Source organism: Meles meles, chromosome 12 (genome assembly GCF_922984935.1).
Source record: "Meles meles chromosome 12, mMelMel3.1 paternal haplotype, whole genome shotgun sequence".
Taxonomy (NCBI): domain Eukaryota; kingdom Metazoa; phylum Chordata; class Mammalia; order Carnivora; family Mustelidae; genus Meles; species Meles meles.
Genome location: NC_060077.1, coordinates 55,267,133 through 55,292,615, shown reverse-complemented (window position 1 = coordinate 55,292,615; position 25,483 = coordinate 55,267,133). Strand labels below are relative to the sequence as shown.

Here is a 25,483-nt window from a genome sequence, read left to right as displayed (position 1 = left end):
TTTTTTTTTTTTTTTTTTTTTTTGGCAGAGGCGAGGGAAAGTCAAACATCACTGCAAAAATACTATCAATCAATGTACTGTTTGTTCTCAAGGCTTGCACTCTTAGAGACTTCCTGCTCTGAATCACCTTGATGATATAATAAGCAGAATCCAGGAGGACTTATGCGTCCCTGAATGACAGCTCTCCCTGACTGCTATGTTTTTGTTCTGGAGGAGATGATCTTGAAGCTTTCTTCCATGTTTCCAAGTCAATGGTGAGGTGACCCCTTAAGCTTTAATAACTCAGACTAATAAATATCTTACTACAGATGAACTGTAGAGGGACACAACTAGTTTATTTATTTATTTTTTTAAAGATTTTATTTATTTGATAGAGATCACAAGTAGGCAGAGATGCAGGCGGGTGGGGGGGGAGGCAGACTCCCCGCTGAACAGAGAGCCCGATTCGGGGCTCAATCCCAGGACCCCGGGATCATGACCTGAGCTGAAGGCAGAGGCTTTAACCCACTGAGCCACCCAGGTGCCCCTACAAAGTAGTTTAAAAGCTGTTTCAACTCTGGGACAGTCTAATGGCTTATTACTTTCACTTAGCCAGAATTAACTTTAGAGGTCAGTAGACAATCTTTAGGACTCAAATAGAGATGATCTAGCATGCATCTGCTGTTGTTCTTCAAACTCATGCCCACCCCCTGGATAACCACAGAAACACCTGTGTTATTTCCCTTTCTCACCCAATCTTCCCACGAAGAAGAATGTTTTAAAATTCTTCATTTCTCCATTTTACTATATGGAAGACAAAATCAGAAAGTGCCCTAAGGATCCTTGGTTTACCCCAATCCATTCCTAAAGTGTTTGCAGCTTTAGCTAAAATAATCCAGAGGAAATAAAAATGAGATAAGGGTCATGGATGCTACTTGTTTATTTCCATTGACCCCATACCCTGACTTTTCAATTTGTAGAAACTAAAGCTAGAGGTCTGGTTCATAGTACCACCTTTGTAGGCCCAAGAAAGTCATGGCAGAGCCTCTGTCGTGGCAGAAACTACAGATTCAGAAAAGTTTAAATGACACAGTGCAGCAAGAGTGGACCAGTGATTTTGGTGAACTTCCCTGATCAACCTGATGTAGGTTAGACTTAGGTTAGAGTTTCACCTACCATACTCTTTCTCTTAATCTTCTTTTTTTCTAAATTTTTTATTCTTGAGGGGAGGTAGTCTTTATAAAATTTCTTTTTAAATGGTTAAATATTATAATTTATTTAGACAATCCCAGCTAAAATATTTATATACTACATACTGGTTGATATTTTATACAACTTACATATGACTGATACGTAAGCACAATTCCTAGAGTAGCTTTATGCAAAAACTAAATATACAACTGGTATTTGTTTTCACAGTTGATACTTTAAAAACCCTCAATAGCCAAGAAAAACAGTATTTTGAACTTTAATTTTTCAATTCTGAATTTGAATTTTAGACAGTTAAACTACATACTTTAAGTCTGAATGCAATACATTATATGATTTGTCATAAACATTTACCTGCTTTTCCAATGTTTGCACTAATCTTAACCTATAAAATAGGGTGAGTCATATTGAAGCTAACTTTTTTAAAAGGATTCTTAGGGCAGTTTCTGATTTTGCCTTCCACAGTAAAATGGAGAAACAAAGAATTTTTTAAAAGCTAGCTTTAAAAAAGAGGAAGATATTTTCTTCTGGAACATTTATTGTCCCCCCAAAATTTTAAAATATGGATTTGGCAATGTGTGCTACCCTTGATTGTTAGGTCACATGGTTCTTTCTTTCTTTTCTTTCTTTCTTTCTTTTTTTTTTTAAGACTTTATTTATTTATTTGACACAGAGAGAGATATCACAAGTAGGCAGAGAGGCAGGTAGAGACAGAGGGGGAAACAGGCTCTCTGGCAAGCAGAAAACCCAATGCAGGGCTCAATCCCAGGACCCTGAGATCATGACCTGAGCCAAAGGCAAAGGCTTAACCCACTGAGCCACCTAGGCGCCCCTCACATGGTGAATTCTTATTTCAAGGTGAGTTTTGTGTAATCATAGACAGCTCCCATTTCTTCCTTGATACAGACATATAAACTGAACGTCCAAAAAAGTCAATGTTATTTTATTTAGTGTACATTTCTTTGGTTCTTAAAACTTAGTTTATTTTTTTTTAAGATCAAGACCTGAGCTGAGATCAGAGCAGGATGCTTAACTGACTGAGCCACCCAGGAGCTCTGGCCCTTAAAACATTTTTTAAAAAAATCAGAGTTGGGCACCTGGGTGGCTCAGTGGGTTAAAGCTTCTGCCTTTGGCTCAGCTCATGATCCCAGGGTCCTGGGATCAAGTCCCACTCTGGCTCTCTGCTCAGCGGGGAGCCTGCTTCTCCATCTCTCTCTGCCTGCCTCTCTGCCTACTTGTGATCTCTGCCTGTCAAATAAATAAATAAAATCTTTTTTAAAAAATTAAATAAAAAATCAGAGTTGCTAACAAGTGATCAAATGTAAGCTTTTAAAATATTTAATCTTTTCTTTTCCTGATTATTTTCTAATAGGGATGTTAGTAGTGCTTCTCAAGCTTGAGTGGTATCAGAATCACCTTGTTAAAACACGGACTGCTGAGCTCCACCAGTTTCTGATTATCGATTACTAGTCTTAAAGTAAGGGGACATAAGAATTGGAATTTGTATTCAGAGTAGCAAAGGAAAAGGAATAAGATAGCCTGAATAATTTATACACTGGATAATAAATCCTCAATTACAAAGATGTGTGAAATAACAGATTCTAAATTAGAAAATACAGTAACTGAGTGATTTCTATCCCAAGAAGATTCTTCATTTTAGAAGAAATAATCAATATAACAGAATTACTCAAAATAGGGCTTTCACTGATTTATACTTTTTCTAGTTTAAGTTTTACTGATCTTGAGCATTTATCATTTTTGAAATGTTTTACTATTTTATTGTTATGTGTTTTCTCTAACTACTGATTCCGAAAGCATTTGGAATCAGGCAAAAATATCAGTAAATCTATATAGTACCTCTCACATTTTGATAGACAAAAATGATGGTTTTTTCTCTGTAATACAGTCCTGAAATTTACAGTAAAAAAAATAAAGAAAACTAGATTCCCATCCATCCTCCCTAGTTTAAGAACCAAGAGCTTCAGATTGTCCCTTTTCACCATTAGATGGCAACGGTCAGTGAGGTAACAGTTGACACCAAGGTTCCAAGTGGAAAACAGGATTTTTAATTGACTTCAAATAAATGGAGACAAAATTTTAAAAAAGTGAAAATCAAGGGCTTTAGAAAGTTGTATGCATCTTTTTGGAGGACTATTACCTGTGAAATTAGGCAAATCTTAATTTACGTCTCCTCTCTCTCTTTTCCTTCTTTTGAATAATTCTAACTTGTAATGAAATTAAACCAATATCTAGAAAGAAGTTCAGGCCAGACTGATGACTAATTGGGCAGTAAATACTTATTATAAACAAACGAAATTCAGATTATTCGTCCAGCTTTCCCAAACATAGGAAGATACTTTGACTCTTGGGATTTTAAAGAATACTTCTGGGTCCCAGACAATTAACTAGTATAGAGACAAGTAATGTACAGATCCTGCTCTGAAGCTTACAGTTTAGTAAGAGAGATAAAGACTATATAAATCACTATAACGTAGGGTAGAAAAACTTAATTGTGGGAATGATAGCTGCAAAAACAGCTCTGGGGACCTGGGGAGCTCAGAAAGGCAGGGAAATCAGGAGAGGTTTAGGGCAGGAAGTGGCAATGGGCTTGGCCTTGAGAGGGAGATGAATCCATGTTTGTGCAAGTCGGAGGCAGAAGGAAATGATCTGTATCAAAGGCAGCATGTGCCAGAACATGAAGATCGAGGGCAATGAACAAGAACTTTGGCAGCCGGGCACCTAGACTATGTTATGGTGACAAGGAGAAAAAGGAAAGGACAAAAAGTTATGCTAAGATTCTTCACTGACAGCTTCTGATTAGGGATGCTCTAACACTAGAGCTCCAGAAAGTTTTCTGGCAGTGCTGTGTAGGATGAAAGACAGTCTGAACATTCAAGTAATAAGCCAGAGGAGATAGCATGAGGACAAGCATAGGGTAATGGCAGGAGGACGGATGGGTAAAGTGAAACCTTTCAGAGGACCCAACTAATCCTTGGCAATGCCCTGTGTTGCCAGGGGAAGGGGTCAGAGATACTGAAATTTTAAGTCTGAGTGGCTAGAGGGATGCAATTTTCAGAGCATAGCTTGTAGACATGCTAGGCTGAGATCCTGGGGAAAGATATTAGACAATAAAGAGTAAAGCACTATGGCTCAAAGGGTGGCAAGGGTTACACGCACTCTCTCCTAAAGGCAGCACTCTCCGAGCCTCAGCTGTTACCACCCACTCTGCACCTCCCCTGCCTCCCAGTCATATCCGTTATGTCGCCAGTGGTGTGTGTACAGCACGCCCCTCTACAGTGCCAGGCTGGAAAAGGAGCTGCGAGTCACTGCAGCTTCCCAGAGGTGACAGAACTCCCAGTAGAGTATTATGGAAGCAAAGAAAGGAGATATTTGAAAGAAGAGCTGATTGACAGTATTAAAATATGATGATTGACTTAGGTATCTTGCATAACTTTTCAGCTAGCACCTTCGGGGTCTAAAGAGAGTAGATCTCTAAGACGAGAGAGTGGATAAGGGCAATTTAATTTAATGTTTTTATTTTTAACTTTTAAAGTACTTTTCACTGAAGAATAATGGATAATATTTTATTAGTTTCAGGTATACAACATAGTGATTTGATATTTATATACATTACAAAATGATCATCACAAGCCTAGGCAACTAGGAGCTCTCATTATACAAGTTGTTACAATATTATTGACTATATTCTCTATGTACAGGGTAGAGAATATAGTCTTGTGTATTTTGTAACCAGAAGATTGTATTTCTTAATCCTCCCCTTACCTATTTCATTTAACGTCCCAGCCTCCTCTGGCAACCATCAGTTTTTCTCTTTAAAAAAGAGTGCTTCTGTTTTATTTTTTTAGATTCTACACATAAGTGAGACCATATGGTATTTGTCTTAACCTGTCTGACTTATTTCACTTAGCATAATATCCTCTAGGTCCATCCAAGTTGTTGCAAATGGCAAGATTTCATTCTTTTTTATGGCTGAGTAATATTTCATTACACACACACACACACACACACACACACACACACACGCACACGACGCATCCATTTATTGATGGACATTTAGACTGCCTCCATTCCTTGGCTTGCAATGAATATCGGGCTGCATATGTATTTTTGGATAAATACCTAGAAGAGGAATTCCAGATCACATGGTAATTCTATTTTTAATTTTTTGAGGAACCTTCATACTGTTTTCCATAGTGGCTGTACCAATTTACATTCTCAGTCTTGGAAGACTATATGTTTCCAGGAATTTATCCATTTCTTCTAGGTTGTCTATTTGTTGGCATATGAATTGTTCATGTAGTCTCTTCTGATCATTTGTATTTCTGTGGTATTGGTTTTAACCTCTCTTTCATTTCTGATTCTATTTGGGCCCTTTTTCTATTTTTCTTGATGAGTCTGGCTGAGAGTTTATCAATTCTGTTTATCTTTTCAGAGGTCCAGCTCTCAGTTTCTTTTTCTTTTTTTTTAAATCTCTGTTTTATTTTTCTGCTCTAATCTTTATTATTTCCTTCCTTCTACTAACTTTTGGTCTCTGTTCTTTTTCTAGTCCCCACCCCCTTTCTTTAGATTTATTTATTTATTTGAAGAGGGGGTTAGGGAAGAGAGAAATCTTAAGTTGACTCCGTGCCTACCTCAGAGCCTGAAGCAGGACTCGATTTCACAACTCTGAGATCATGAGTTGAGCCGAAATCAAAAGTCAGATATTTAACTGACTGAGCCACCCAGGTGCCCTCTTTTTCCAGTTCTTTTACGTGTAAGGTTAAATTGTCTATTTGAAATGTCTCTTGTTTCCTGAGGTGGGCTTCTATTGTTGTAAAACTCCCTCTTAGAATTGCTTTTGCTGTATCCCACAGATTTTGGAACATTGTGTTTTCATGTTCATTTGTCCCAAGGTACTTTTTGATTTCCTCTTTGATTTCTTAATTGGCCCAAAGCTTGTTTAGTAACATGTTTTAGTGTCTATGTGTTTGTGTCTTTCCCAGTTTTCTTCTTGTCACTGATGTCTAGTTTCATACCACTGTGGTCAGAAAAAAAATGCTTGATAGGATTTCAACCTTAAATTTACCGAGACTTGTTTTGTGGCCTACCTTGTGGTCCACCCTGGAGAATGTACCATGTGCACTGGAGAAGAATGTGTCTTCTGCTGTTTTTGGATGCAATGTTCTGTAATAATCTATTAAGTCCATCTGGTCTAATGCATCATTCCAGGTCAATGTTTCCTTATTAATTTTGGGTCTAGGTGATCTATCCATTGATGTAAGTGGGGTGTTAAAATCCCCTACTGTTATTGTATGACTGTCAATTTGCCATTCTGTGTCTGTTAACATTTGCTTTATATATGTAGGTACTCCTGTGCTGGATGCATATTTACAAGCAATATGTCTTCTCGTTGAATTGACCCCTTTATCATTACGTGGCACCCTTCTCTCTTTCTTGTTACACCTTTTGTTTTATAGTCTATTTTGTCTGATACAAGTATTGCTACCCCAGCTTGCTTTCTGCTTCCATTTATATTGAATATGTTTTTCTGTCTCTTCACTTTCAGTCTGTGTGTGTCTTCAGATCTAAAGTGAATCAGTCTCCTGTAGGCAGCATATAGGCAGGCCTTGGTATTTTTCTATCCATTTAGCCACTCCATGTCTTTGGATTGGACATTTAGTCCATTTACGTTTAAAGTAACTATTGATAGGTATGTATTTATTGCCATTCTGTTAATCATTTTCTTGTTGTATCTTAAAGGGGAAGATTTTTAAAAAATGAAATTGAATATAAACCCTTACACATTGAAACTTCATGCTTCCTGATTGAAAATTTTCACTTTTATTCATTCATCTTTCTTGTAAATCTTCGATTTAATAAACATTCTAAGAGTTAAAAAAAAATCATTTTCTTGTTGTTTTTGTAGTTCTTTGTTCCTTTCTTTTCTTGTTCTCTCGTGATTTGCAATTTTCTTTAGTGTTGTTTGGAATCCTTTCACTTTATTTTTTGTGTATCTATTATAGGTTTTGGTTTATGGTTACTATGAGGTTCATATATAACAACCTATGTACATAGCCATTTATTTTAAGTTGGTGGTCACTTAAGTTTAAATGCTTTCTAAAAGCACTACACTTTTGCACTCCCCCTTGTTTTATGTGTTTTTTTTTTTAAGATTTTATTTATTTATTTGACAGAGATCACAAGTAGGCAGAGAGGCAGGCAGAGAGAGAGAGAGAGAGAGAGAGAGAGAGGGAAACAGACTCCCCGCTGAGCAGAGAGCCTGATGCGGGACTCGATCCCAGGACCCTGAGATCATGACCTGAGCCGAAGGCAGTGACCCAACCCACTGAGCCACCCAGGTGCCCCCTTGTTTTATGTTTTTGATGTGATATTCTTATTTTGTGCTTTCTTTAACTAGTTATTACAGATATGACTGATTGTACTATGGTAGTCCTCTTCTACTTATCTTGTTGCTGTCCCTTGTTGTGGAGGCTCTGTTGACCTAATTTCTAGGCCCCTATACAGTCATAGATTTGTTGTGTCTGTGGGAGGAGGTGAGATCAGGATCTTCCTACACGGCCACCTCCCAGTTTTATTTATTTATTTATTTATTGGTTTGCTTTGTAGGGAACTTGAAAGAATAATGGGATGGAGGTAATTTAGAATAGGGAGAACCTGAACTCTCTTCTCATTTCATTTCTACCCAAATCTCCCCTCTCATTCTCCAATCAGCTAGGCAGTACCCACTTGACCGATGAGAGATATTTGCATTTTCAAAAGAGAATAGAGATAAGTAAGATGAATCCCTCATTCGAAGCTCACTCTGTGTCTATCACCACTTCTCAGTGGGGGTGCTATTGGCATTTCCAGGAAGAAAAAATATTCATGAGCAGTCAATTCTTCTTGATGGTTCTGAAGAATGCTGGAGGCTTAGCATCCCTGGATTTGGGGTATTAAACATCAATATAATCCTGGGCCTCATGACAACCAAAATGTACCTTCCAAATCCCTGTCCCCCCAATTTTTCTTGAGAATCATTATTCCCAAGCCAACCCTCCTGCCAGGCTAAACCCTCCCTCCACTGTACTCTCTGAGTTTCTGCCTGTCTTTGATCACAACACCCCAAATTTTGGAACATCTCTTCAAAAAAAAAAAAGAGGAAAAACTGTTCCTAACCAGTCAACTACCATCACTTCTTTCTTGACCTTTTTCTGACCAACTCAACCAAAATTCATGTTTTATTTTCTTAATGAGTTGAACACCTCCTTAAATATGTTTATTAGCGTTATTAGCCTTATTAGCCTTCCTCAATATATATATTAGCATTCTGTGGCTTCTCTTGGTATCAAGAAGGCTGCACTCATCTTTCTGCATGGGTTTTGTCTCACATTCTATGTTCCACCTACAATGAACTCCTTCTCTTCTTCCAAAGAACCATGCACCCATGTCTTTAGTATATTTGCATATACTCTTTTCTCTACCTAGAACATTCTTCCCCCTTCTTCCTAGAACATTCTTCCCCCTTCTTCTCATCATATCATCTTCTCACTAATTTATAAGTATTCTCAGATATTGGCTGGGATGTTCAGTGTTGGAGCTCCTTCTGTAGGTTTCCTGGTATTAACTGTTGTTTTATCATTACTCTCCTTACTATAACCCAATTGGAATTTAGCCATTTACTTGTTTACTAGACCATAAACACCATGATGGCAGAACATGTCTGGCTTTTTCATGGTCTCCCAATGTCCAGTATGCTTAAAATTGAGCAAGGCATTACTCAACAGTGGTCCTATATGGTTAGTTTCTATATAGTTCCTCTTCTTATGAGCACTACCATATTACCATTAGGCGACAATATAAATCCTGATATTCTAGCTTATTTTACTTTAATCACTAAGCTTTACATATAATAAAAAATCCCAATAATTTTTAATAATTTGAAGTAAACAAAAATAGTACAATGGCATATGTGGTATATAATTGATACTTTAAGATAACCTTAACTAAGAAAATAATCTCTTATATATGGACTATATGTTTGAAAAGTGTTATTCAGCTCCTAATCTGTGGCACTTTGAAAAACAGGGGGAAAAAAGCTATGATTAAGAAATACTCAAATTGATCTAAAGCTCATTTATGATTTCAGTTAAGGTTTCTGATTTTTCTATAATTTGGCAGTTTAAAAAAATCCCTAGTCAATGTGTAATTTTTTCCATATAAATATTTGTATGCCTCATTCATGATTAAACTGTTTTATAAAATTTAGACCAGTAATTCCCACTCTTATACCTGTCTGATAATTAGATTAGCTGCAAAGTTTCTATCAATACATATTTCTGGACCTCAACCATGGGGATTTTAATTTTCTCATTAAGTATGTCTAGGATTGGGGAGAATTAGGCCAAATGAATGTGCATAGGTAAGGTGGTAAGAAGAGATATAAGAAGAATGTGATGTGAAGTTGGAGGATGGCAGTGAGGTGTCTAAAAGACAAGGAATGCCAGAGATAGCTGGCAAACCGCCAAACACTAGGAAGAGGCAAGGAAGGAAATCTACAGATTTCAGAGGGAACACAGCTCTGCTGACACCTTCACTTGAGACCTCTAACATCTAGAACTATGAGACAATAAATGTCTACCGTTTTAAGCCACCCAATTTTTGGTACTTTGTTACAGCAGCCCTAGCAAACTAATATACCAGTAGATATAACTGTTCATAATACAATTTATCACTGAATCCTTAAAATGTAGTTTGGTTTTTAAAAACAAGCTTAATTAGTCAAAGGCAAAAAGGAGGCAACCATCAGAAAATTCCCCCCCCCCCCGCCCCCCGCCTTTAGCAGTCTTCCCTCTTTAGCAGTCTGCTGAAGCCTATGGACCCTTTTTCAGAATAATATTTTGAAATTCATAAAATTAAAAAAAAAACCATTGGATTATTAATGAATTCCATTACACTGAAATGGTCAGAATTTAAGAAACACCAATTTGTGATGTAGTGACATCATTCTTCATTATCAGTACATTAACAATAAGATTTAGAAGTCTATTAGTGGTGAGGACAAATGGAATTTTCAGGTAACTACAGTACAACATGACAATATTTGTGACAAAGTCACAGGTACTGCTAATGCTAAGGCAGTGTCTTTCTTATCCTCATGATATAAAGAAATGCTAAATTTCAGATAGAGATTAGTAAACACAGATATGTAATTTATTCCCAGCCATGTCTAAGGACCCTCTGAATTCTATCTGTGGAGCACTTGGTAGTGGGTAGGTCTCAGGTAAAACACTTTTGAAGAGGAAAGACTGTCATGAAATTGTTTCTGTCTTCCATTTTGATAGAGTTGGCCTAAATGACTGTGTGATAGTTGTGTGGGGGCTACTCAGTATCTCCTTCCTTGTGTGTCTCCCTGAATTGCAAAGGAAAGCTAAAGACCACAGGTTAGATTCCCTTGCAGCTAAAGTTCTAAATGTGATTTAGGTTCAATCAATCAGCTTTTACATAAGATCTGAAAGAAGGAAGTGAAGTAGAAGCTATATGCATACTGGCAAGCCTAGTATGTAGGATGCAGTTGGGTTTTTGCCCTAATCTTATTACTGTCTCAGTGCCTACCATTAGATTAATGGGTGCCAAGAGGCAGGATCCTAATACATTTAGTTGGCATGCCTCCTAGTAAATACGGCATGGTTCTGGGCCTGGCAGCAAAAGTAGCATCCAGATCATGGCAACTTCTGCATTGTGGGATTCGCAGTGTTGGTTTCTGATCACAGGAGAGACAGCAGCTCCCTAAGTGCTTGGGTTTGGTTGTGTGGCTTGGAAGTCATTACTGACAACTCAAAATGAAGTCTGTTTCCTCAATCCTTTCTATACTTACACAATAAACTTAGCACCCTGAAATATATCCCTTCTTGCTTTAACTAGTTAGAATGAATTCTGTTATCTGTAACTGAACTCTGACCTGTACATAATACAATTTATATCTCCTTCTATAAAAGACTCATTTCCTCAAGAACTCCTTCTGACAGATGAGTTGCTTCCCACTCTTTACCAAAGAGTAAACTTTCAACTTCAAATACCTGGGGGGTAAAAATGGAGAACTGTCCATTGTTCTTTGACCAAAGACAAACATACTCAAATTTGTATCACAAAAGCATAACAGGGGAACCTGGGTGGCTCAGTGGTTTAAGCCTCTGCCTTCGGCTCGGCTCATGATCTTAGGGTCCTGGGATCGAGCCCCGCATAGGGCTCTCTTTTCAGCAGGGAGCCTGCTTACCCTCTCTCTCTGTCTGCCTCTCTGTCTACTTGTGATCTCTGTCCGTCAAATAAATAAACAAAACCTTAAAAAAAAAATAACAGAAAATACAAAGAATAGTCTAGAATCTGTTCCAGTTCAGTTAGTTATAATCACTTCATAAAGAAGTCAATTATTGCCTGATAGAGTAAAAATACTGGATTGCTAATATAAAAAATACGCATAAATTATTAGCTCTTTCCTCAAATATATACATGACTTGGCTTGCTTGGTATACCATTTGAGAATTAAGGCAGTTCTTTTCCTATGTGAAAGGAATTTAATATTTAACCCTCAAGGTAAGCCAGGTGCTATGTTAAGTTGGTATTCTACCTAACCAGGAGTTATCACAATGAGGGAATTAGTTGCTCTATTATTCCAGAGGCCAGTCATAGTAAAGTTTTATTAACAAAATGAACTTGACTGAAAATTACCTCAATGACTTCATCAAAATGAAATGGATAAACAGAGCATGAAAATGAACTGGTGTGCCAAAGGTCTGGAGGTCTTAATTATGCTATTCCAGTGAGACTTCACTAAAATTCCTGGATTGAATTAGTTTTTTTTTTTTTCTGTGATAAACACACATACACAAAACAGGAAAAAATATATATTAACATAATTAACTAATATTAATACTATTAAATAAATAAATAAATGTGTGTGTGTTTACATATATTTATACATACATTTTTTTTTCCCCTCCATTGCAATTCTGGGAGAGAGAGAAGGTACTCTTCCGGAAGTTAGAGCTTTAATTAATCAGTTAATTAATTTTTAAAAGATTTTATTTATATGAGAGGAAGAGGGAGACAGAGTGTGAGAGCATGAGCAGTGGGTAGCCGCAGGCAGAGGGAGAAGGTGACTCTCAGCTTAGCAGTGAGCCAGACCCGGGGCTGGGTCCCAGGACCCTGGGATCATGACCTATGACCTTAGCCCAAGGCAACCGCTTAACCCACTGAGCCCCGCAGATGCCCCGGAAGTTAGAACTTTTAACACAGAGAATGAACTTGTGTTGTTTTTAGTAAAATTTAACCATTATATAAGAACACTGAGTATGACTTTGTATCTGATCTCTCTGAACATATTTAAGCCTCAAGAAGGTGAACCTGCACTTATATTAGGAGAATAACTCACTTTATCAAAACCCATTTAGCAAAGCCCCATATGCCAGATACATTTCTTAGCCACGTGCAATTCCTCTACCAGAGAGCAAAGATACTTAAAATTTAATGGGAGCACTGAAACCAAGCATAAGAAATGTAGCTCGAGAGACCCAACACTACTTTCCAGTAGTTCAAGCCCTTTTCGTTAATAAAGTCTGAAAATCCAAAGTGACTTGTGGCTCCGCACTTTGGTTTGTCACCTTTTAAAATGAAGGGAAAAAAAAATCTTCGAACTATTACATACATTCATTATCTTTAACACCCGGAAACAGCTTTAGAACACCAACTTTGTGAACTTTAAGTTAAAACTACCTTTATGTGGGTGATTTGGACAGTAACGTGGCTTTAACAACAACAAAAAATTAAGCTCTGTAAGATGCGTTTTTAGAAAACCCTATTCTGGGCCCTTTGTTGCCGTCTAGGAACCAAGGCCTTTCTCGGGTTTCTCCGGCTCACGGACGCGGACCGGACGGTGGAGAAGCGGCCCGAACCCGCACGAAGGCTCGGCCGCGGTCTCCCCTGCGCCCGTGTTGCCCGTCGGAGGCAGAAGACTGCGAACAAAGCGCGGATCTCCAGGAAAGGTGCTGCGGGCCCACGACACCCACGGACCACAGCCAGAAGAGGCGCTAGGGCCGGCGTGTGGCGGCCAGCAAAGCAGAACTTCAGGCGGGTTCCCACACGCCCGCGGAGACCCTGCGACTTTTCCGAAGCCTCGAGGTTCGGGCTCGCCACAGCCTGCCCAGCCCTTCCCCACCTCGGGGCACAAAGCCGGAGCGCCCGGCGCCGGGCTCCGCTCAGGCGCAGGCGGACAGGTCAGGGCGCGAGTTCGGCGCCCGCCCGCGCCCTCGCCCTCGCCCTCGCCCTCGCCCGCCCGGGGCGCCGCGTCCCCGCTGCCCGCACTTACCAAGAGAAGCAGCGCGGCGCCCTCCGCACTCCGCGCCATCGCGCCCCCGCCTCCGCCGCGCCCTCGCCTCGGGCCGCTCGCCCAGCTCTCACCGCCGGCTCCCCCGCGCCCCTGCCAGCGCGCACCCGGCCCCGCCCCGGAGCACCCGCCCCGAGGGCCGCTCTCCGCGGCCGCCGCGCCGCCCTACGCAGGGGCGCGGTGCCAGGTGCGGCCGCCGCGAGGAAAACGGAACCGTGAGCCCGCGGGAGCTGCTGGCGCCCGAGGTGGGAATTCCTTAGAGGAGGGAGGCGCGCGGTGGACTCCCGCCCCTCGTCGCACACGCACCTGGGACCGTGACGTCCCTGGGCTGGGGACTTTGGGTGGCAGGCCCCGCCCCGCCGTCCTGTCCTTCCCGGTCTCTCCCTCTCAGGAGAGTGGCCGGGACTAAGGGAGGCTCTGGGTCACGCGGTGGGACTCGGCCTGAGCAGCCCCAGAGCGGCGCGGGCCACCCGGCCCCGGCGCAAGCCCCGGCCCAAGGGCAAAGCCGGCTCTCCGCAGCCAGACCTGCGGTGTCCAGCGAGCGCCCCCGGCCGCCCGAGGCCGCTCAGGGGTCCAGCGCTTTGTGAATGTGCGCGGGCCCGGAGCTCAGGTGGCGCCAAGGAGACTGTGGCGCGGGCATCTGTGTCCTCACTGCAGGCAGGGGAGCCTGGGGCCTGCTTTCAGAGAGCTCGGGTTCTGGAGCAGGATTTAGGTGGCTGGCTCCATGAAGGCTTCTCGGTTCTTCCCAATGCCCCTTCATTGGTTTCAACAAGTTTGCCGTTTATCTGGTTAAGGGAGAAAAAGAAAAATCACAGGTGATCTAAAGGGACACTCCTTTGACTCCTTGTTAACTAGACACAGCTAGGAGAATATTCAAGGGGTGTTAAGGGGGAAGATAGACTCTTCGATATGTTTTACAAAATCTCTTACACAAAAAATAACTAGAGGTCAGAATCCTTGCTCCAGTAGTTACTAGCCGTGTGACCTGGACAGCCTTGCTGTGCCTTAGTTCCAGATCTGTTTAATGGAATTAATAGCACCCAACACGGAAACTGTTGTGAAGATTAAACCAGAAAATCCATAGGATGCCTTCTGCGGTGTTTAGTACATTAAGTTCAATAAATGTAGTTTTTAGTAATATAATTGCAAGTGTGAATGTTAAGTTGAACTCTTCTTGATTAAACAGAGACAATGGAATCAGCACCAGGCTAGGAAACGTCTAAGAAAGGTTAACTATTGCTGTTGGCGTAGTGGAAGAGCCTATAAAAGTATAAAGGATTTGGTATGCTGCTAGAAAGAGAAGTTTGGCATTCAGTTAGAACACAATAGCAGAGTTCCTTCTGTGGTCAAAAGTGCCCTCCTGTTCCTCTCCCAGTTTATCCTACCCTTCTCTCCCCAGCTCTGATCTTGCCAGTTTTTCAGGTCCCGTAGATTTGGCATATCCTCTTTATTCCCTTTCTTCCCTAGCTGCCAAGGACCACTCGGTCTTTGAATGGAGAAAACCATACTCTCCTCTGTTTGGTTAGGGCTTAACTGTTGAGTGACTTCTCTCATAGTATTATTTAAGTGTTAGTGACTAAGTTAGCAGAGGACTAACTTTCTAGGAAGAGTGTGTTTAGTTTTCCACTGTGTTTCCAGTGCCTAGAACAGTGCTGAGTACCAGGGAGACTTTTAAGCATTGGGTGCATAATTAAATCAGGAGAGAAGTATGTCTTCTAGTTTCCATTCCTTTCTCTTGAGCTAGATGTGGGTGGTAGCACGTTGATGATTCTCATTCCCCATCACTCTGGGAAAACTCCTAAATAAACAAGGCGGGCTTTACCAAAACACTTTCACAAATCAACCCTGGAGACTGTATATAAATCCTACCTAAAATTAGCTCTTGTACCTGAGTCCTATGGGCAAGTATTTATGCCTCATTATTGAGAGTTTGGTTTCTGTTTAGTAATGAACATAACTGTAGCTTTCAGAATAAGAAATAGCTAAAGCAAATTTTATTTCTGTTGGATTGTTCAGCTCCCTCAGAGGCTGACAAAGTCAGTTTCAATATTGTATTCTTTTGTAAGACATTTACTCCAAGGCTTTGAGAGAAGGTGTGAATACATGCATTATCCAGTACCATTGTATGTCATTCTTAAAATCGTTCCCTTTAAACTGAAATTTATGACTCATTGAGTTAAAGGCAGTTGTTCAGAGTCAAATGAAATACAGCTAGTACTCTAGCTCCTGACTTCTTTCTCCTGGCATGAGAGTAAATCTATTTCACAAATCTCTGTACATAAGAGCAAATACCATTACCGACAAAGCACTTGAGTGCCTTAAAGTGTTAACAAGGTGTGAAAGATTTAACTTACACGGTTTTTCCCCTAAATTAGTTGAACATTATGGTAAATGTACTTTTCTTAAAACATGTACTTGTTAAAAAAATAACAAAAACATGTACTTACAATGTATCAGTTCGAATTATACTTTGTGCAAATAATTAACTTTAATGTCTAGATAGATTCAAAACACCTACCTGAGTTATGCTTCCCATAATACTTTGGTTTACACATACACACAGATGAGAATAAGTTTCAAGTGATTGGCTTATTAGAGTCATCTCTTAATATTACCTAAAACATAAAAATTTTGTAGAAACAAAAACTAACATGTCCTTTATCTACTATCACTGGTTCTTTACTCCCGACACGTTGCAGCATCAAAGAACACTTTATGCATCAGGAGTTCTTGGGAAATAGTTCGATAGATGGCTGACCCTTTAAATCTACTGAAAATCTCAGTGCATGTATTAGAATTAATGTCAAAAAGATGAGAGCTAAATTGGGCAATTTCTGATTTCTAAATCATAACATATGGCCATTACAACATAAAAATGGTCCCTATGATCAGGAGGCTTACTAACAGGACATCTATAGATAAAAGGTATGTAGATACAAGAGAAAATATGAAATACCGCTACATAATACGAAAAGGGCAGAAAAAGAAGGAATCTCTTTTCTAGTATCACTCCACTCATTTATTCGTTAATTTACTCAACATTTAGTTTGTCCCTGTTCACCAAACATCTCATTTGCATTTTACTAGGAATATACAAAGATTAATAAGTATTTCTTCATCCTAAGAAACAAAAATAAGTACTTATGAAATAATATAACTACAGAACTTATAAACTATTATAAATGCAGTGATCAAACTATATGCAGGGTATAATGCAAACCTAGGATTTGCATAGTCCCAAATTCACACTGACGACCATGATATTAGAGAAGGTTTTCAGTAGGGACTGTGGGGTGGTGTGGTGAGCTGATTCTTAAAGGATGAGTAATTGTGAAGGAGACACTGAACTCACCAGGACAGAGGAACTCGAAACATAGACACTGCTGGTGGGAAGAAACCATTCTTTTAATCACATTAACACAAACAAGGGAGTCAGAAGTAAAAGCTTTTATTTTTTTCTTCAGTGAAAATTGTATTGAGATACTAGAGCAATATCTGATTAGAAAAGTCTAGCAAGTACTTTGAAATGAGAAGGAAAATATAATTGTAGGTAGATTTAGGAGTCAGAAACAGTCACCTAATTTTCTTTCTTTCTCCATCCTTTTCTTATTGTCTGTCCCCCTGTTAAATGCTATGGCTTTTGAGCTCTTTCCTTTCCTTCTTTCCTTCTTACTTGGTACTGAGATGACTCTGTAGGCACTCTCTTTGTGCAGGCTTTTGCTCCTGAGCTTCTAACATGGGAATACTACCATTTGGATATTTCATTGGGACCTCAAAGTACCGTAATAATCCAAACTATCATACTGACCAAAAAAGATTTTGGCAATCCCTCTACACCCGTCCAGTTCAAGCCGACAACTTCCTTATATGCCTCTCACATGCTTTGTCAGCTTGGCCACCCCAGCCAAGAACACGAGAGTCATTCCCAATTCAACTTTTCCCATACTCTCCATCTCCAGTTAGTTACCTTTCCCTTCATTCTCTGGGCCGCTCTTTGAAATGATTCATACAACCTTTGTAGCAGCGATCACATTGTGGCTCCTGGTGATTTCACCCATGTCTGCTACTCCACCCATTTCTCTTTCTCTCAAGACTGTTAGTACTTAGAAAGCAGAGGCCATATCATATTTCGAGTGGGCCCAACCCCTCATATCCAGCAAATATTTGGTGATCAATAAAGATTTGTTTAGGGGCGCCTGGGTGGCTCAGTGGGTTAAAGCCTCTGCCTCCAGCTCAGGTCATGATCCCAGGGTCCTGGGATCAAGCCCCGCATTGGGCTCTCTGCTTGGCAGGGAGCCTGCTTCCTCCTCTCTCTCTCTCTCTGCCTGCCTCTCTCCCTACTTGTGATCTCTATCTGTCAAATAAATAAATAAAATCTTTAAAAAAAAAGTAAAGATTTGTTTAACTAAGCCCATGTAGTAGAAGGAACTGATTAGAAGTAAAAAGCAGGATTATAAGGGAAGGTGTTTGAAAAATGCACTGTGGATGAACTAATGGTGGATCTGGTCAGAAAACGTTGGTCTGGGATTGTGTGTGTGTGTGTGTGTGTGTGTGTGATGTGCACAGGTATATATGCATGCACACATATTCACACATGTAGGTTGGTCTATGTATGTGCGTTTTCCCCAACCACACTGCAGCTCAAGAACAGGAGAAGGATGGCAGATGGTGATGTGAGTTGGGGCTACAGAGTGGCCTGGCTGATAGTGAAGACGTGTGTCAGTATACATATGGAACTGAGTGTGGCACGAGGGGATGGACAGGATGAAGCTGGAGAGTTTAGGGGACAGTTGAGAAGACAGTGTGTTACATTGGATATGGAGAAATGGGAGAGGATCCCACTGCCCCTTAATCCTGGGGAAGGAGGCCTGGTCCTTTTCCACAGAAGACAAGGCAGGAGTGACATGACAGACACTAGAGTCAGGATATTGAGATTCTCACGGACTTCCCAGTCAGATGGATCAAGAGCCACCTCCACCTTGGGCAGTGAGAGATGGGAACTGGCCAACTTGGGGTGGAGGATGGCTTTATTGCCTTTCTGAACTAGAACTAACAGAGTAATAATGAAAGCCTAGCAGACTGCAAGCCCTGTGGTCTAGCATGGAGAAGCCAGCACGTCCTAATGAACAGTCATCACACTCTGGGGCAGTAGCAGTCAGCCGTGAGAGCACAGCTACTGACACCAACACCCTGAAAGAGTGAGAGAGCCCCGTGCAGTGAGTCACAGTGTCTAACAGAGCTGATCCCCCCAGGCTCCTCCTTGTGAGTCAGTATATGGAACTGGCTGGAGGCAAAGTCCCCGAACCAGACGGTGGAAGGAGATCCTTAACATTGTTCACAGGGCAGAGGAGAATTGGTGGGGGATGCTGCGATTGCAAAATGCTATTTGGCTCAGCCAGAAAACCAAAATTGCCCACTCTTGGGTCTAAGTAGAGTACTGATGATGTCTTTTTTTTTTTTTTTAAGATTTTATTTATTCACTTGACAGAGAGATAGAGAGCACAAGTAAGCAGAACAGCAGGCAGAGGGAGAGAGAGAAACAGGCTCTCCCCGAGCAGGGAGCCCGATGAGGGGGCTTGATCCCAGGACCCTGGAATCAAGACCTGAGCTGAACGCAGCCTCTTAACCAACTGAGCCATCCAGGTGCCCGGAGTACTTATGATATCTTAAGAGATTTTTTTTTTTTTTGAAATGAATCACACTAGTTTTAAAATGTGATAGGGCTATAATAATGCTGGATCACAGTGTGCCCAAAGAAGCGGTGTCTAGAAAGCCTCAGCAAGCCGCAAATGTCCCATCAGAAGCCCCTCCCTCCCAATGACTAATGTCTGGAATCCTCTAGCTGAAGGTTCCCTTCGCTGTTACATGCGTCGCACTGGGAGGGCGGCATGTTAATCTCTCATTGGTCATTTACACCATAACAGATACCACAGATTGGACAGGTATGCTCCACCTCCGAGTCTTGGTGCTTTCCCTTCCCTTTCCCTAAAAAGTTGAGGGAAATTGGAAGGGGAGATGAACCATGTGAGACTATGGACTCTGAAAAACAACCTGAAGGTTTCCAAGGAGCGGGGGGTGGGGGTGGGGGGTGGGGGTGGGGGGGGGTGGGCGGGGAGGTTGAGGGAACCAGGTGGTTGGTAATAGGGAGGGCATGTATTACATGAAGCACTGGGTGTGGTGCAAAAACAATGAATACTGTTACACTGAAAAGAAATAAAAAAAAAAAAAATGGAAGGGGAAAAAAAAAGGTTCTGTTCTAGACCTGTACAGTGTTTACTCCCTCACTCTTTACTTTTTGTGCCCCACAAATATGACCGTATCGGTGAGGCCTTCTCAGAACACTCATTTACAAATCAAAATACTTCCAGCCCCAGAGCTCCCCATGCCCCTTCCCTGCTTCATTTTTTTCTTCGTGGCACATTGCTATCTAAAGACTATGCATGTATGTATTATCTGTTGCCATTTACTAGATTGTAAACTCCGTAAGGGCTGGGGGTTTTCTCTGTGAACTGCTGTGTATCCAGCACCTAGAACTTTGCTGAACCTTTGTAGGTCTTCAGTAAATATTAGTTGAGTACATGCATGAAGGAGTAAGTGAGTACATCTTTGAGGTTACTTTGGAGGCTGTGGTGTTCAGTGTGTGCATGCATATGTGGGTGTGCCTTTAAAGTGAGAGTGAAGGGGAAAGAATAAGAGACAATTATATTCCTGGAAAGATGTCAGTAAATGTCTCCAAAATAAGGTAGACAAAAATCACTCTTCCTCACCATTTTTTTAAGGATGGACCTTGCTAAGGCTGGCTGAACAGTGTAAAGTGAAGTTCAGAGGCCAGTAGAGAACATTGCTGTGTTAAGACTCCCTTTCAGGGGTAACAAAGTGCAAAACCATAAACCATATGGAAAATCTCTTTCCTTCTGGAGGTGAACAAAGTAAGCATTCATTAACAGGAGTGTGACACTTGGGAATGTTGATTTTATCTACTCAACTACATTTTCTGCCTTTTTTTTTTTTTTTTTAGTAGGCTCCACACCCAATGTGGGGCTTGAACTCAGAACCTTTAGATCAAGAGTTGCATGCTCTACCCACTGAGCCAGCCAGGTGCCCCCCCCTCCCCCCACTACAGTTTCTGACAGTTTCTGAAAAAAAAAAAAAAAAAATTCAGAATAAGTTTCTGGGCTTGGTTTTTACCCCAAGATTTGTTTGATTTGTTTATGGGAATTCTTGGAAAGATAAGGGAAATAGCAGTGGCTGGGGATGATGGGGGGGAGAGTATTTGGTATTTAACAGCAGCTCTGGACTGCAATCCATCCCCAGCGTGACAGGACATGCCAGGCTTACAGGCAGGCCTGGGAGTGTTTACTGAGGGTGTCAGGCAGAAACCATCACACTGACTCAATGTGAGTAATGAGCCTACGGAGACACACAGGAAAAAACCCTCAGAACACAGAAAAGAGTATTGGTTTCTTGGCAGTTATTTCATTCTTTTGCACGTAGACAAGGGATATTCTTATGTTTGAGGAAAAAGTGAAAGAGAAGCGATTCAGTAGTTTTGGAGAGCAAACTTGGAAGTATAACATCGGTTGTTAAAGATCTTTCCAAATAATCCAGAGCGATAATTTTAAGTACTCTAGTAGAGAGAGGCAGAATCTCAAAAACAGTGAACAATTTTCATTTTAATGAAAAAACAAGGATTGGAGGAAATGAAATTTCTTTTATTTACCTTTCAGAATTTATCTTGGTGATGGTGGTGTTTTATTTCAGCACCATACCAGTCGATGTAGTAATCTGTTAATAATCAAGCTCTGTAATTTGTGAATGGCTTACTTGTTAAAATGATTAGAGCACATCTGAAGTTATTCAGTAATGATGTTGCTTACTTACATTTTGACATCCATCTCGGGTGGAGAGAGTTTATTCCAGCGGGAAGACCTTTGCAGCCTCAAGGGGATCTTGTCCACAGGAGGATGTGAGCTTGTGAATGTCGTCTGTCACCTGTGTCATGGAGGAAAAGAAAATACGGGGAACCACTATTTTGGAACACATTTACATGAGCTGTACTGACTAAAAGTTATAATGTAATTCTTGAGTCCCAAATTATATATTGTGAATGGCAGATTATATCTGTGTACTAACTTCACCGTTGTAACAAAAGTAATTGAAAATATCTTAATATGATAAATAATAATTTAATTAACTCAGGTACATCTATACACACCCAGGGAATTGGAGAGTTGAAGCAGTCTTTCAAATAGAAGAAAAGAGATTCAAAATGTCTCTAGTGCCTGAGCATTTTAGGAAGATGTTTGTTTTTAAACCTGATTTGTTTGAGCTGTACTTTTTTTTTTTTTTTTTTTTGCTTTTTGTTTTTGTTTTGGCAGTGGACTGATTTTGAATTTCACCTCCCTCTCTAGTTCCCATGTAGAGATTTTACTAGACAGAAATATGTTCAAATGCTAAGCAAACCAGTTAAGCAAAACATTGATACAAAGAAGGCAACGGGAAAAAAATTTCTCTTGATAATTTAACTTTAAATATCACAGTGACCCTTACTAGCTTCTCTAAGCACATTTATGGTTAAAGACTTTTTTTAATTCATAAAGATCATTATGAACATTACTATATGCCTTGAAAGCAGACCTCTTGTTTGACTGGGCAATTGTCTGCTAATTTACCATGACATTTTTTTTTTCAGGTGGACCTCTCTTAACGTTTACTGAAACAATATCTGAGTGATGTCATACCTTTTGGGAAAGTCACACCCGTTTCATGGAGACTCAGCTACAACTGAGGTAAGTCAGTCAACAAAGACTTCTTGTGACTAATTCTTCTCCGGGTATGAAAGAGGAAGAGAGTGTATCATCATACTTCTTTCTTAATTTTAGGATTAGAGCATTCATCTGAAGTAATCAGGACATTTGACGACAAGTCAACAAATTAAGCAGAGCAGTATTACAGGGGAGACTTAGAGGTGAACAAAGTAAAACCCGTGTGAAAGCTCATGTTAAAGGATTGATTTATGGTTCATAAAAGTGCCATTCTGAGTTTCCATTGTTTGGCACTGTGGGAGAATCCGTCTACATGGTGGAATTTTCAATAGTTGGAATCATAAGTCTACAGAGTGTGGTTTATGTTTATTATACCTTCAATTTTCACCTCAGGAGTATGGATAAGCCATCTGAAACAAACAAAAAAATCAGAGGAAGATTGGGTCTTCTAGGTTTTAGGAAACAAGATGGTGGGATGTCTATGGAACATGTCATTTACTTTTATTTCTTAGAGACTAGATGCCTTAGGTCAGTTTGTCAGAATGTGAAACCTGAGTCCCAGGTGTGTTCTGTGGCCCTACATGGACAGATGCCAAATATGTGATTTGAGGGACCCTGGAAAGTGTTTATGCTTAAAACACCTCACCTCCTGACCTGTGACCTAATGATAATGGAAATCACTTTATTTTCTAAGTGAACAGATATTCTGAGTATTAAAGATATCTACTCCAAGGAGGAATAACAACGTGCTTCTGTGGTTGATACTTTATCTTGAATTAACTTACCAAAACAATTTAAAAACTTATCAACTAGTTATGGTCAGTTTTTTAAAGGAAGCAGGAGGTAGTGATTCTCAAAACATTAGGTATAGCATGTTTGAGAAATAAGGTTAAAAAAACATGCCAAGGAAAAGACAAATTTCATTTCCTTCAATTTTATGTTGGGTCAACTAGTTTTTGCAAATGAAACTCTTTTTCGTGTGGCTAGCAACTTGGCACCATATATCATAGAAACTGAACATAAAGTGTGGTCTCTTCTGTGTGTGTTGTAATTGCTATTCTATTGGTGTTACCTAACATATGGATACTACAGAAGGTTGGGTTAAGAGCATCATTCCTTTCATGCTAATTTTCAAGTAACTTTTTTTTCCCCCAAAGCCACCTGGCTGCTCTATTCTACTTGGTGGAAGTGATGTAATTATAAGTCTTAGAGGTCTTAGAGGGCTCACTGGGTCTAACTCTTGATCTCAGCTCAGGTCTTGATCTCAGGGTCCTGAGTTTGAGCCCTGCCTTGGGTTTCACGCTGGGTTGGTGACTACTGAAACAACAACAACAACAACAAAAAACTCTTAGCAGAAAAACCCTCTCCACTCTGCCCTTTCCAAGGAAGCCCAACTGAAAACTTATAATCATCTGGTGATTTTCATCATTTTGGCTATCTAAGATAACAATTTGGTATGAATAAATTTGTCTCTCTTTGCTTGTGTGTTCAAAGGAGTTTCCAGTGTGGAGTGGCCTATGTGAATGAGGCAAAAGATTAGTGAAAAAGAAATATTGTAGTGGCAGTTTGGAGTTGCAGGAAGAGAATTAACCTAGTCAATTCCTAACTCTGCCCTTAATAAACAAGTTGCTTTTCAGCATGTTTGAACATCTGTAAAACAAGGTTTTGGATCAGATAATATAGATGTTTTGAGTTTGTATGGTTTTAATACTTTGCATGTCAGTACTCTTAACTCTAAGTTGAGTTCATTTTGAAGATTTAAATTATGATGATAAAAACAATAAAAAATAACAATCTTTAAGAGCACTTACTCTGTCCTAAGTGCAGGCTTGTAACCTCTTTACAAAAACCTCCTGATGTAGGTAAGGACCATTATTTCCATAATAATAGTCCAGGGAGGTGCAGAGTGATTAAGTAACATGCCCAAGGACACACAGCTAGTAAGTGGTGAAGCTAGGGTTTAAACTCAAATAGTTGTCTCCAAAGCTTGAACTCTTAACTGTTAACTTAAAACACACAATTAAAAAACAAACCCCATTAAAAAAATTCAAATTTATCTTTTGTTAATCATTAAAACATAATACAGTTGTTTTGATTGACTAATAGATAGAATGACATTTTATAATTTTCTCATGGGCCCTGGAGTTGTAGCTTTGATTTTGTGCAAAGTTTAGCAGGCTTTCTTTGCCCAACAAATCCATGTTTCCTATCAAAATATTCAACAACATCTCCTGACTTGTTCTTTCAATGGAGACATCCTTTCCCAGTCAGAGCTGGCAGAAGTAGCAAGAACATGTGTTGGCTTGTTCTGGAGGCTTTGGTGTGAAATAGGTTTGCACAGAATAGAAGAGCTTCTATCATCTTGGCAGCAAATGTCTTTGTTGCTGGTTTACCTCTTTGAAAGAATTTCCAAAGATCAGTACAACAGACCCTTCTGTTGCAGAGTCTGAGAAAGTGTAAGGAGGAAGAATGGCGAGTTAGAAGATGAACTTATATTTCAACTGTAGCAACCGTAACCCGTGAGGAAAAATTTATAACAGCTGAGAGGAAGAGGGAAGATGCAGGAAGGAATATTTTACAGAACTTATTAGACTGTTTATTACATATTAAATTTTTTGTCATATAAGAATTGTATATAGTGAATGTGTATAACTTGATGAGTTTGGTGGTAACTATACACCTATGAAACCATCACCACGGTCTATGCCATGAAACTATTCATCCCCTCCAAAAGTTTCCTCCCTCTCTCTTATTTATTATTATTCTTATTGTTAATGACAAGAAGACTGAACACAAGATTTACCCTTTTAGCAAAATTTAGGTATACAATACATTATTGCTAACTATAGGTTCTATGATGTACAGTAGATCTCTAGGAGTTATTCATCTTATCTAAATGAAACTTTGTGCTCTTTAACTAATACTTCCACTTCCTATGACACAGTTGCCTACTAATCTAAAGTTGAGGATGTCAGCCCTACATGAGAATAATTAAGAGTTTGCTCAAACAAGGTCTTTTCATTATGCTTTACCTGAAGAAAAATTAGGTGGAAAATCTAGGTGATTCTTTTCTTTATAATAATAAATCTGGAGAGCAGACTCTGCATGCAGAAACTTTCTATCTGCAACACAAACCAAGGGTCACTGTCCT

At 40.0% G+C, this 25,483-nt stretch overlaps 1 protein-coding gene and 1 long non-coding RNA gene across 2 annotated transcripts in view; one reads left to right on the top strand and one right to left on the bottom strand.

The window, feature by feature from the left end:
- Window positions 1-13,608, bottom strand: part of DSG2 (desmoglein 2) — a 47,604-nt gene extending 33,996 nt beyond the window's left edge. The window contains exon 1 of the mRNA XM_046025293.1: window positions 13,550-13,608. Coding sequence (XP_045881249.1) covers window positions 13,550-13,588 — 39 coding nt within the window. The 5' untranslated portion in view covers window positions 13,589-13,608. The remainder of the gene's footprint in view (window positions 1-13,549) is intronic.
- Window positions 13,609-13,682: 74 nt separating this feature from the next.
- On the top strand, window positions 13,683-22,567 carry LOC123954267. Its single transcript, XR_006821055.1, has 3 exons — window positions 13,683-13,812; window positions 22,260-22,356; window positions 22,450-22,567. It is a non-coding gene; the product is annotated as an uncharacterized LOC123954267 (long non-coding RNA).
- Window positions 22,568-25,483: the final 2,916 nt, after the last annotated feature.